Source organism: Argiope bruennichi, chromosome 2 (assembly GCF_947563725.1).
Source record: "Argiope bruennichi chromosome 2, qqArgBrue1.1, whole genome shotgun sequence".
NCBI classification, from domain to species: Eukaryota; Metazoa; Arthropoda; class Arachnida; order Araneae; family Araneidae; genus Argiope; species Argiope bruennichi.
The window spans coordinates 116,639,380-116,652,937 of NC_079152.1; the positions used below are offsets into that span (position 1 = coordinate 116,639,380).

The following is a 13,558-nucleotide window of genomic DNA, read 5'->3' on the forward strand; positions in this document are numbered from 1 at the left end:
ACGTCTCTGCCACAATATTCTATTTCGCAATCCAACTATTGAAACCTGTAGAATTTGCTATTAATGAAGATATTCTAATGCAAATGTTTCTTTTAAGATGAAAAATGATATCTACATGTGTAAATTCTTCTAAAAGTTAAAGTTAAAAAAATTTTTTTTTATATACAAATAATACAAATGAGAATACCACATTACAACTAAGGAAAAAATTTCTGAATAAGTATAATACTTTTTCATTCCTTGATCGCTTTTAAGAAATTGTCATTTTTATCTGGAATTTAATGTTAGAGTTTGATTTATATCTTCATTTTGAAAATCCTAAAATTGAACTCAAATTTTCTTATTCAGCAACAAAGGTCGCTATTGAAACAATACTTGACTGGAAAATTAGTATTTTCTTAAAAGGTATATTTCTTTTTATTTCGGTTCAAAACAGACTGAAATAACAAATTAAGATTTTTATACAATTTTTAATGAAGTAAAATGAACGCTATCGATGCAAATAATTAATTTAAATTAACTTACTCACGATAATAAATGTAATAAAGACAACTTCAACTAAATTTCAAACAAAAATTTATGAACTTTTTTTTAAATGTTGAATATAAAGTATTATTCCAGATTTACTTTTTCGTCTTTTGCAACACATCTTACTTGTCCCTTAAAATCTCTAAAACATTTTTGTCTACATTAATAGTTTCACAGGAATTAAATTTCTATCAATTTATAATATTATTCTTCATTTGCCTTCTAAAGGATAATAACTCGCTGTCTTTATGTTATGTAAATGTTGATTTTCTAGCAAAATACTACTAATAATAACAATTTCAATACATTAAGCAAATTTCCATCATTTTCTAAACATAATTTTAAGCAAAAATAATTGGAAAAATATTTAAGTTGCAAAATAATAACAATAATAATAATCTAAATACATTAAGAAAATTTTCACCACTTCTCGGAAGATCATTTTCAACAAAAATAATTGGAAAAATATTTACGTTGCAAAATAGTAATGATAATATATTAAACAAATTTTCACCATTTTTAGGAAGATCATTTTCAGCAAAAATGATTGAAAAAAATATTTTTTGTATTTTCACAATTAAATAATGAAAAAAATTCAAATCCAGTTACTAAAAACATTATATAAAAGAGAAATATTATCCGTGAGTGCACTATGTTCCTAGAAATTCAGACAAATAAATTCTCCACTTTTCTCTGTCCTCAGAATTCACTTCTGCGTTCGCTAACACTTCCATGAAATATCTCATCTTTCAAATATATTCGAAATATTGCGAAAAGCTAAGGAGTTCTGTGAACAAAACGCAAAAATAGTTCTGTCGGACATCTTGTTGACAAGATGTTGCAAGCGAAGACTTGCTTTTCTCTTTTACCGACGGAGTTCCAAGCTTGGAAACGTTCCATATTTTGCTTTCCTTTGATTTATTTCTTCGTATTCTTTTTGTTTTTATTTTTTTCCATTTCAGTTTGCCAATAAAATTGATGTTGATGACGGTCAGAACAAACAATTTTTAATTAATTTTCTAATTTAAGTATTGTTTTGACTTTAGCAAATTCTTAACAAATTGAAATCGGCTAATGAGTGGATTAAATGAATGATGTATTACATTTTTCAAGAGTTTATTTTTAATGTATCAATAATTATTTGGTAGAAATCAATAATGACATTTTCGCTTTATTCTCTTTTACAATAAAGTGAAAATGTCATTACTAGTATTTGATTACTGAATATTATATACATTTGATTTAAATAACTGAAACAATTTTTTTTTTTTGATGTTTTGCGAATTTTAGAGTTATCAGATATTTGAAACTAGCGCAAAAAGTAAGACAAGAAATAATAATAATAATAAACCTTTATCCTTTTACATATAACAATGTTTTATTACAAAATTCTTATGGAAATTCTTAAACAATGTTTTATAACAAAATTCCTCTTCACCAAAAAAACTCTTCCGACTTCCTTGGAGAAAATGTTTACTTTTTAAAAAAAATAATGATTTAATTTTCGCTTTAGAATAAAACCGTAAAAAATAAAGTATTTAAATAAAAATTAGAATATACTGTGGGATTTTGTAGTATCGTTCCGGTCAGTTGAATGGAAATTTAAAAAAACATTTTTTCATATAAAATTATACAGTTTTATTTTTCTTCATCGTTTAAATTAATCAAACCCACTTTGAAAACATTTTTAAAAGATTACTAGAAGAACCAGATTCTATCCGAAATGCCTGACATTTTAACATTTTTATTTATAATTTTATTATTTAATAATATTTACATTCAGTAATTATTTATTAAAATCATTTTGATTTCGATAAAATCCGTATAAAATTTGGATGCAATTTAAAATTTAATCTAAACCATCTAATTTAGGATATCGAAGTTATTATATAGGAATTTTTGTTCTGTTTTTCCTTTCTTCCTTCCTCTTTTTATAAGCCTATAATTCATTTTTTTTAATAATGAAAACTGCTTTGAATTTGAATAAACTGATTTTTTTTTACCTTTATGCAGATAACTTCTTAGTATTTTAAGTCAATTGTTTAAAAAATTTCTCATTTCGGCTATGTCCTTTCTCTGGGAATTATATATCTGGTTAGTGCTAATTCCTGGTTGAACACTGAATACCGCTGAGAGTTCGCACTATTTTTTCAAGTATGCAGATTTTTATGAAATGGAACAAAACTTAATTATTTGAAATTAATCTGAAAGCTTGGTTTTCATTTATATAGGAATTGCAAACTGCAATACAAATAAATTACAAATAAAGTAACGAGATGAGAAATTAAATTTAGTATCTTTTTGAAGTTTACGTCTAATTTTAATTTTATCAAACGTAAATTAATTCTAGTAAATATTTTATAACAGAAACTTTTAAGAAAATAAATTTCAAATGTCGATGACGTAACTTAGTGTTCTTAACTAAAAATATTTTTTAGCTGTAGTTGGTTGCCATTTTTTTATGATTAAGAATATGGATCTGACTTCCGTTAAATTTGTTATTGACAGTAAAATGTCCTCATGTGGATGTGGTATCGAAACATAACACTTTTTTTTTTATAGAAATCTGTTGCAAATATGATTGTGTTTTTTCAGCAACTTAGTGGCGAGAATTTCTTTACTCCCATATCATTCTATGAGCATTTTATAAAACAATGATCATAGTATTGCAAAGAATCCTTGAAGTAGCTTGAAATTCAGAAACGAAATCTTGTTTTTGAAGATTTATTCTTTCGAAATAAATAATTGTATCTCTTAGAATTAAGTTAATTCTCACGTTCTTAATCTTTCAATGCGACATTTGTATTCTTTTTAACAATATAATCAGAACTCGAACTGTACCTTTATACCAAATAGACCAGATAGTTAAATGTGAATGTAGGCACTGATATAGTTGAGAAAGAAATCCCAAACACAAATTTTGGGACATAGATATTTCCTCAAAGCTTTATATTTCAAATTCTGTTACTCCAGTTTTTTGAAATTAGATATGAAAGTATAAATAACCAAACAATAAACTTCACACATTACACAAGTACAATTCGCAGAAATGAACCTTTAATCTGTAAAGTGATGTCAAGTTACTTATTGAATAGTACTGATGCAAAGGTCTATTCCGAATCTAAGCCTTTCTACAGAAATGTTTATCTATATTGTCATAATATATATATTACATAAATATAATAAAAATATAATGAATAATTAATTATAAATATAATAATAAAACAATTATTATATAACTATAATAATAATCATTAAATAAACTTTATTAACGCAAAATGTTGCATTTTTCCGTGACGAGTATACTCGTCAAAAACAGTTAACTAGTTAAGCTATAACTCAAGGGAGACAACCTGAAATTCATATGTTCTTTTAGCTTTTTCCATTCCAGTGAATAACCAGAATCCCTACTTCAATCTTACAATTTATAAAAATTCGCCAAAATCACATTTATAGTGATTTCTAGCCAAAATCACATTTCAAGTGTAATTTTTGAATACCAATTGTGATTATTTGGCGATTCCTTTCTCAATCTCTTTGAAGCACCGGAAGCTAGCAAATGGCTACAATTTAACAAAATAATCGTTTCTATGCATACTAATTGTATCATTTCTTGTTCGCAGCTGATGGTGGGGAGCACCAGCACGAGCTCCGTCTCCTCCCCGTGTTGCGGGGGCGACTCCAGCGGGCGCCCGTCCTCAGGGGTGGACTCCTCCACGGTTTGCTCCCTGCCGGCCACCTACGATTCCAGGCTACTTACCACATATCATCCCAGGCTCTATGAGCATCAGGCTTACCCAAACTTCACAGGGGTGGATTCATCGGCCTTCTATCCATCGCTGGTGAGCTATATATATTTTTATTTGGTTTTTGCTCGGAAATCGAAACTGAGGCATGGGAAACAGGAATGGGGATTTATTAATTAAAAGAAAAACGATTTTATTTAATTAATTGATTGATAGATTTTATTTGATTTTAATGATTTTGGTTGATTTATTTGATTTGATTTTTAATGGTTGACGACTGAAGATTGTTATTGAATTAGGTAGTTATGAATATATTTTTGGTTTTAACTCGGAAATTAAAACTGTGACTTGGTGATTCAGAAATGGTGATTCAGTGCTTAAAAGAAAAACCGATTTGATTTAACTTCTTATTGATTCGATTTTAATGGTTTTGGGTGATATGTTTGATTTAATTTTAATGGTTTTGAATGATATATTTGATTTGATTTTAATGGTTTTGAATGATATATTTGATTTGATTTGATTTTAATGGTTTAATTTATTTACTTGATTTGATTTTAACGAGTTTCAGGGATTTGATTTTAATTGTTTCGATTGAGTGACGTTTGTTAATGAATATGGTTAATTATGAAGTGCTGAATTTTATGGAATGATCAAAACGAAGGTTAGCATTTGATTAGAGAGCGGAGTTCTTAATATTTTTTTCTTTTACAAGTTTATTTTCGATTTTTTTTGCGGGGAGTGAGTAGAGAAATAAAACAAGAAAAAAAAGGTTTAACTATTCATAAAAAAAATTCTGCGATATATAATTTTTTGCTAATTTAAAATTTAACTTGCAATACAATATTTTGAATATAGAACAGGTATATATAAAATAATAAACTTATAAGGTTTATATAACTTTAAAAAAAAACACTTTCATATTCTTTTTCAAATTTCGTTTCTCAAAATTTACAAATGAAAACAGTTTTTAAAAAACTTGATTTAATTAGATCATAGTAAAATATTCTAAAGAATCACTTTTTAGTTAAAATTTCTTTTAATTAACATTAATGGACGCTAACATTTTTTTTCAAATTTTTACTCTACTGCCAGATTTTTGCAACAGAAATTGGAAGGCAAAAATTTATTCAATCCTTAAAAGGATCGAGATTGGAAAAAGGTATGGTCTAGAATAGAGCTATAATAAGCATCTGACCTGTTTTTTATTTGCAAGTACTGAAAAATCTAAAAATGTCATTAACTGGAGTCTTGACCAATACTTGTCATTATGGACGCTAACGAACAGGCAAAATAAATGAAAAATTACGGAAATTATTTCCTTACATTTGGATCTAAAAGGGATATGTACTTTACATGAAAGATTTTCAAGTGAAAAGTTCTAGAAAAATCGCATTAAATATTTTTTATTACTAAGAAGAATGAACAGATATGCCTGAAGTAAAAAACATTTTTTATTGTAATTTGTCATTATTTTAATACAAAAGAAATTATTCCCCGAGTTATATTAAAATATAATACTCAGTTTTTAAAATTTTTTTTAACGATTTGATTAGTATATCAATATTTTGTTAGAAAATCATTAAGATTTTCAAATAAATTAAACACAATTTTCTCGTACTTTAATGTAAACTTTAGGAAAATTATTCAAGAAATTCGGAACACTGTCTAATTTTACAACCGAAAATTGAAATGGTATTATAACAGCATTGGAATGTATTTCGAGATCAACATGGCCATCATTGTAATACACTAGGTTAATAATATTTAATTGAACACCTTATTAGTAAGCTCAGCTAGAATTTTTTTAAACAATACAAAGACATTATTTGAAAGTCGTCTAGCGGAAAGATGTCAAAAAGTTTTAAAGCTCAAGAGATTTATTAGAGAAATGTGTTTGAAATGAAATCGTCGAGAAAATGGTCTTCTGATTTTCTTGTTTTGATAACACTATGGAGAGTTTTATATTTATCTTGGATTCGAATATATATTTCAGATTTTTTCTTTGACTGAAATTTGACTTAGATAAAAACTTCTGACTTTCGATCAGAATTCCTAACTCCTGCATTTTTGTCAGCGTTACATTATTCATCTAGGCATGAATATATATATCAATACAGGCACTTTGTTAATGGATTTGGGCATAAATAGATATATAATTATAATTTAGGTGATAAAAAATATATATGTCGAATTTTATCCAAATGGATAAAATTTGGTATTTTTTGAAATTTGAAGAATATAATATAGAATTTCGATTCGTTTAAGTTTTGAAATATCATATTCATACGGATTTAGAAAAAGAGATCGACTTCCCATATGTGAATTTTGACAAAGTTCTGACACAGAACTGCAATTTTGAAGTTAAGATTATATGCCAAATTAATACTTTATACTTATTAATTAACAAATTTCATCTGTCTATGGCTTGCAGCCATAGCCTTAACTGCTGTCTATGGCTTGCGGGGATTTTGAGTTATCATGCCCATTGATAGACAAACAGGTAGACGCAAAAATATCTCAATGAGGTATGAAATATAGATATTAATCAAAATCTTGAGGGCCAGAATATTTTTTTTTACATGTAATTGCAATATTTATTTATTTTACCAATTTTTGTATACTTTATGGACTAGAAATTAAAAATATATGCCTTTTTTGTACATCCAGATTATTTTTTTCTTTCAGTCAGTAATAATTTAAATTATCAATTTGTAGAGAGCTAAAAGCGATCGCATTGTTTGTAAACGCCGCAATAAGTGATTTTATGCATCTTTTGACAATAGAAGTAATTTTACAAAAATTAAATAAATTTCGCCTGAAATTCATCAATTAAAATGTGTGTTATTACTTAGAATCTCACTTATTAGTGTCAAACTAAATTTTCTTCCATAGTTTTCATTTTATTTTAAATCAGTGTCATATTCAGAACTATTTCATTAGGTATAAAGCATTCTGAATAGTTTTTTCCGTACTGTCAGCTTCATTTATCAGTTACTAAGGCTCTTGAGTTCTTTTTGACATTTTTTTTTTAGTTCTTTAAAGTAGTTTACGATTTCGAACATATTGTCAAATAAGAAGGGAGCGCTATTCTATGATTTACTATTTTAATCTCCATTACAGATTATTTTATATTCACATATATCTTGGGCATAATGTTAAATAATTTCATAATATGCCATATACTGCATAATACCACTTGAGTCGTATAAAATATAAATTAAAAACTGGAGCCTATTTTTGACAATGTTATTCTGTATCGTGTTTATATATTTATTACCTAACTCTCCGAATAAAGATAAATAATTATAAATTAAAATGCAAAAATAAAGAATTATCCTAAAAAATCAACGTTAGCAGAACATGAACTTTCAAACTGATCGGTTTTGTTAAAACTTTGCAAGGTTAAAAATATATATATATAAAAAAGAAAGTTTAAAAATGTCTTAAATAAAATAATTCTCCAACTAACTACCAAGATATAATTATCAGCAAAATTGAAGGCCAGCCTCATTAGAATTTAACGCTTTTCTTTGAATGCATACTAAGTAATTATATTACATGATGAATAGGCAGCCGCAAAAAAAAAAAAAAACTGTACAATTAAATATTTTACTCACATCCTTGAGTAATAAATGACGATTAATTAAGCATAATTGAACTAATCAACAGTTTATTACCTCATTTAGTTTTTCACGAAGGGCACTGTTTTACTCTTAAAAATATTACGGAGAGATAAACAAGTATTTTTCTCATTCTTTTGTAACATCTAAGCAATTCAAAGTCTCAATAGCGAAGCGGATTAAATTTTATACTTGGTTTTTTTCTCAGCTTTAATTACACCATAGCTTTTTAAACTATGGGCAGCACCTTCATTTGGGATATTAAGCACTAATTTTTGGGTCAGAAAACAACACATTGTATTCTATCAAATTCTTTAACAGTAGAAAGAAAAAAAAATTACCCATCCAATTTGGTTTTAAATATTTTATTAAAATTATTCAAATAAATGAATATAAATAAATTTATTTTGTTTACCATTAATGGATTGAGGTTTTTCATTTTACTTTCTCTCCTATCTATATAATTGTGCTGATAAAAATCCTGTGACACACACATGAAGACGTGGCTTCCTTTATTTTCTCATTGGAATTGAAAAAAAAATTCACGATTTATACCTTTTCTTCTTATTTTATTTATAAATTAAATTAAATTTATAATGTGTTATTTCAAATTGCATCATAGTAACGGATTACAGTCCTGACATATGAATGTGTGCAATTTCATGTAATAAACAATAAAACAAGGATTGATGACCTGAAATAACCCAATTTATTAAATTAATCAATCCATGACAATTAAAAAATATAATTATTAATGGTTAATCGATCTTTCAATGTCTATTTTTTTTTTTTTTTTTTATCAAGGCATCTTTCATTTTTAATGGCCAGAATGCCACAGATACAGATATCGGATGTAAAATATTCACCGATATCAGTATTAAATAAACTCTATTGTGAAGCAAAATGCAGCGGCAAATAGGAAAGCAAAACATGAAAATGAAGCTTTTATATACTATAAACAATGAAAATGAAGACCAAATATTTGTAAATGTTGCACTAATGAATTATAAACAAGGAATTTAACTAGATATATTTATAAACAAAAATTTAATAAAATATTGCAAAACAAAACGATTTTCTGAATTAAAAAAAAGCATTAACTGTTAAAGTTTCCAGAGTTGAAAAAAAATTGTTATCGACCCTATTTGGGGTCGGTACCCACAGTTTAAAAAATTTCGATTTTACGCAAACATAAAAAAGAATTCTTTCACAGAAACAAGTGCTTTCCGCCCTCCTTTCTAAAAGATCTAAACAATTCAAGCTCGAAATGGTCAAATTCTTTAAAAAAATTACATTTACTTTAAAAAAAAGTTTTGAAGCGAAACTGTCTTAGTTTACACCTTCTTCTAAGATTACATGAGAAAAGAAATTTCCGTTTGTAATGCATGGAAAAGTCACTTGTTATTCTAAGTTATGGCATAGTAATGCACTTCGGTCTGCAAACAACATGCAAACTTGAAAGATTTCGTTAGAATCAGCCTGAGAAAAGCATGTGAACAGTTTTTTCGCTTAGAAGAAAATATTTTTGGACCTTTCGCGTGAAAAATTCAACCTTTATTTGTATGTATTTATACCCGACCTTAAAGAAATAGGACAGAAAAATTATGCATCTGTGTTAACACCAAATACTAGTCCTAGCTTAGAAGTTACTATTGTTGAAAGAACTAGGAAATTCAACCTTATTTTAAATTTTAAAACGGATTCTTTCACTTTAACTTTTTCTTCTTTCGTTTCATTTCTGCTCTTTTTGATAAGGGGGGAAAAAGGCAGCGGCATTTGGATGTACACAAGTTGTTTTGTTGAGCATGCTTATGGAAAAATTGATGATTTGAAACTGAAAATGACGCTGGAAACATAAAATGTATAAATCATGCAAATCATGCATTATAATAAAGTACGGAATATTTTTTCAAATAAAAATTTCCTTTGAATCGTTGAAATACCGTTTTACCATTTTAAAAAATGCAATTTTGAGATAAAATCAGTGAGATTTCTAATAAGTTATTTAATGACAGTTATGAAAATAAGTGAAACTGCTCACGATTTATGCCAGCAGTTTGATCAAATAACTGAAAAAAAATAACAATCCATTATTTTACATGGAAAAAAAATTGATCCTTTACAGTCGGAAATTAAGTGACAAGGATTATTATTATTAATATTAAACTGTATGATTTATTATTGAAATATTATCATAATATATTTAGTTTCCTAAGAATTGGAAAAGAAAGAAATGCTTATAAATTCAAGATAATTAAGATTTATAAAGAAAATTATGGGTATATAATAAAATACTGTGTATTATATAAATATTTGATGTATTGAATTATAATTTCTATGTTAATAAGAAGAATATTGAAATATTTTGGCTTATGTTTTAAAAATAAAATGTTCTAAAAACAAATCATTTATCAAAGTCATTATTTTAAACCAAATATGGTAAATAGATTTTCCCAGCTTGCACTAAATGATTTCATTATATTAATGTAATGATATAATGTTTTTAATAGTACATATATAAGTTTGAGATGATCTTCAGTGCGATAGTATAATTTTGCACTAATTTCACAACTTCCCAATGAAATTTCATCTATTTAGACCAAAGCTAAAATGCATATAAGCATAAATCAATACGAAATGTGAAAAGACGTTAATATTTTTTCAAAGTATAACCATTCGGACCTTTTAATTACCAAGGTATTTGAAACCACGCATTATAAACTTCTGTGAAATCATATAGCTGCATTTTGAAATAACTAGAACTATTCTAATTTGGATTTTCTTTAAATTATCCATTAAGGACACAAATAACTAACAAAACCAATTTTAATTTAAAATACCTAAATAAGAATTGACAAACGGAAAATGCATAAACGACTTTGTGTATTAAATTCTTTATTTTCTTAGCAGATTTCAAATTTCAATAAAAATTAATTCTGAAAAGAGAAAATAATACATTCTGATTGTTCTATAATTAAAAATTTTAAAGGCTCAGTTATTCTTACAGAAATAAGAAAAAGATGACACACTTGTTAAGCAAATTTTAATTAGTCTAAATAATTAGTTGAATGGTAATAATATGTACATATCAAATATAATGAATGAATAAAAACTTTTCCGACTTCATTTTTTTCAGCTTATTTAAATATATAGATATGTACGTTCAGAAACATAGAAAAGTGTTTTGCAGTCTCTGGAAATCTCTTGCTTCTGGAAAGTCTTGCTTTCTGGAAATTTCTTCCAGTCAAAATAGGGTTACAATTAAAAACTTTTTATTTTGATTATATCAAATTTAATTGAAAACTTTAAGCCTTTCTTATTGAAAAAAAATTGGGAGGTTGAGAAATTTGCATCAGTGTTTCTAAACTCTTTAATCATAATCTCAATATTTATTAATTTAATAAAAATACTCAACACAATTCTATAAAATTAAAAGAACATTTTACTCTTTTTTTTACAAATATCTTTCCATAAACAAGACGAATGTGGGTTCAAACATCCACTAAATATTGAAATACAAATTAAATAGAAATTATTATACAATTATGATGTTCTTTTATTTTAATAGTTTACAAATAAATATCCAATCTAATTTCTTTATTTCTAACTACACAGTAATGGAGAAACTGTATTGCAGTTGATAAAATCAGGAAAATGATAAAAGGAAATTTTTTGATAGAAAATGATAAATAAAAAAACGAAAAAAAAAAACAAAACGGAAGGATAAATTTAGAAACTACTGTCACTAGCAGAAGGCGTTGAAACGCCTAAAAAGACAGCAAACGATAATTTTCCACCCCTACATTCCGATCGTCTCGTAGTCCGGCCACCGGGGTAGACAAGTGATGGACCGCACGGGGATCACTGCGGCTAAGGGCTTCCCATAAAAAATCGTCATCTCCCGCAGGTACGACGATCCCACTCGGCCTACCCCTTGCCGAACATACCCTCCCCACTGGCGGCTACTCCGCTCAGGGTTTTCTCTACCCCTCCCCCTCTTCGTCCGAACACAGGTCAAGAATTATGGACAGATTTCGGATTAGGGTGAAACAGGGCACTTCTTTATTTGTTCCGGTTGGGGTTGACCAAAGGTTGAGATGTAGAAAAATTAAAGATGAAACCATTTAAAAGATTTATGTCATATTAGTTTGCTGATTGGAGAGAGATGTAGAATTACGTAGAGCAAGAGAGATCTTTATTTTGTTCCGGTTGGGAATGACCGAAGTTCAGAAAAAGTTGAAACTGATGAGAAATTTAATATAACTAAAACCATTTAAAAGATTTATGCCGTTTTAGTCTGTCTGCCATTTTTTTCATTTGCGAAATGTTATTTTGTTTAGAATGATATAATATAAAGATTGTAGTTGATTATTGAGGTGAATATTTTTGTAGTGTAAGGTTAACTATAATAATAAATCTGAGCATATTGCTGATAACATATTTCATTTGGGTCTTATGAGAAAGTATTTTAAGTAATTCAATAAGTTAATCAGATTTTTAATCAAGTTCATAATTACGAAGATGAAGTAAGATAATTCTTTTCTTGTTTCTGTTGAGAATGTTATTATTAAGAAAAGATTTAAAAAATTGAGAAATCTAATAGAAATAAAACTATTTAAAATTATTTATATGACATTAGCTTGTCTAAAATTTTCTTGTTTGCTAAATATATACTTACGGGCAAAATAAGATAATGAATAACATCAATTTATATTGATCAAGTTTGTTCTAAATGTTTTTGTATTACAAATAATAAATCTAAATATGCAATGATGGTATGAGTCATACGACTTATCTAAAAAAGCTTGGCCTTATATTCAAGATAATTAGCATATGGTCTGATTTAGTACTATGAAATTAGGATAAATAATTAGTATACTATTTATTCCTTTTGCAAATGGATAAAGGCAAAGAAAAAAAATTGAAAAGAAATTTTTTTTAAGAAAATGAGATGGAAATGTGCAAAATATTTGTTCTATAGTAGTTTGAAGTTATTGGCTTTAATGGATATAGATACACATAGATTGCAATGTCATGGTATTAGTTGAACGTTGAAGTAAATGTTCTTAATAATAATGCAGATTAATAAAAATGACACATCTAAATGACTTTTAATATAAAGACTTTTTAACTGAGTTTCAAGAAAATTTCTAGTATTTTTTTTTTTTAAATATTAATATTCGATTGAAATTGTTATGAAATAACATTTTCTGTTAATCGAGCATTATTATTTAAAATGGACATATGTGTTTTTGGTTTATTGAATTTTCAACTGAATCTTAAAGCATTATTCAAATTATGACTCAATGTATTTTTTTAAAAAACGGGAGAAAAATTCATTTTCCGATGCAAATAATGATAATTTATTACTTTTCCCCCTTTAAAATTATTTTCTGGTCTTCTGTATGGCTTATATTTTTCGTTTAGAATAACTAAACTTATTTTCATATAATATTGATTGTTAAATATTATAAGTCTTACTTTATTAATTTAGATTTGGAAATGGACTTCAAAACTAGCAAAATTATAACGCCAATGAAATCCTAACACTTATCCTTAAAAAGACACTTACTTATTAAAAGTTACTTATTCTGTTACATATCCTTAAAAAAGTGATCCATCTTAATTATAGATGTTTTATTTTTTTCAGATGAATTTACT

General features: G+C 26.7%; 1 protein-coding gene across 2 annotated transcripts in view; it reads left to right on the plus strand.

Moving 5' to 3' along the window:
* Positions 1-13,558, plus strand: part of LOC129962048 (homeobox protein caupolican-like) — an 82,659-nt gene that overhangs the window by 14,536 nt on the left and 54,565 nt on the right. For both annotated transcript variants that reach the window (XM_056075742.1, XM_056075743.1), the window contains exon 2: positions 4,152-4,370. In XM_056075742.1, coding sequence (XP_055931717.1) covers positions 4,152-4,370 — 219 coding nt within the window. The remainder of the gene's footprint in view (positions 1-4,151; positions 4,371-13,558) is intronic.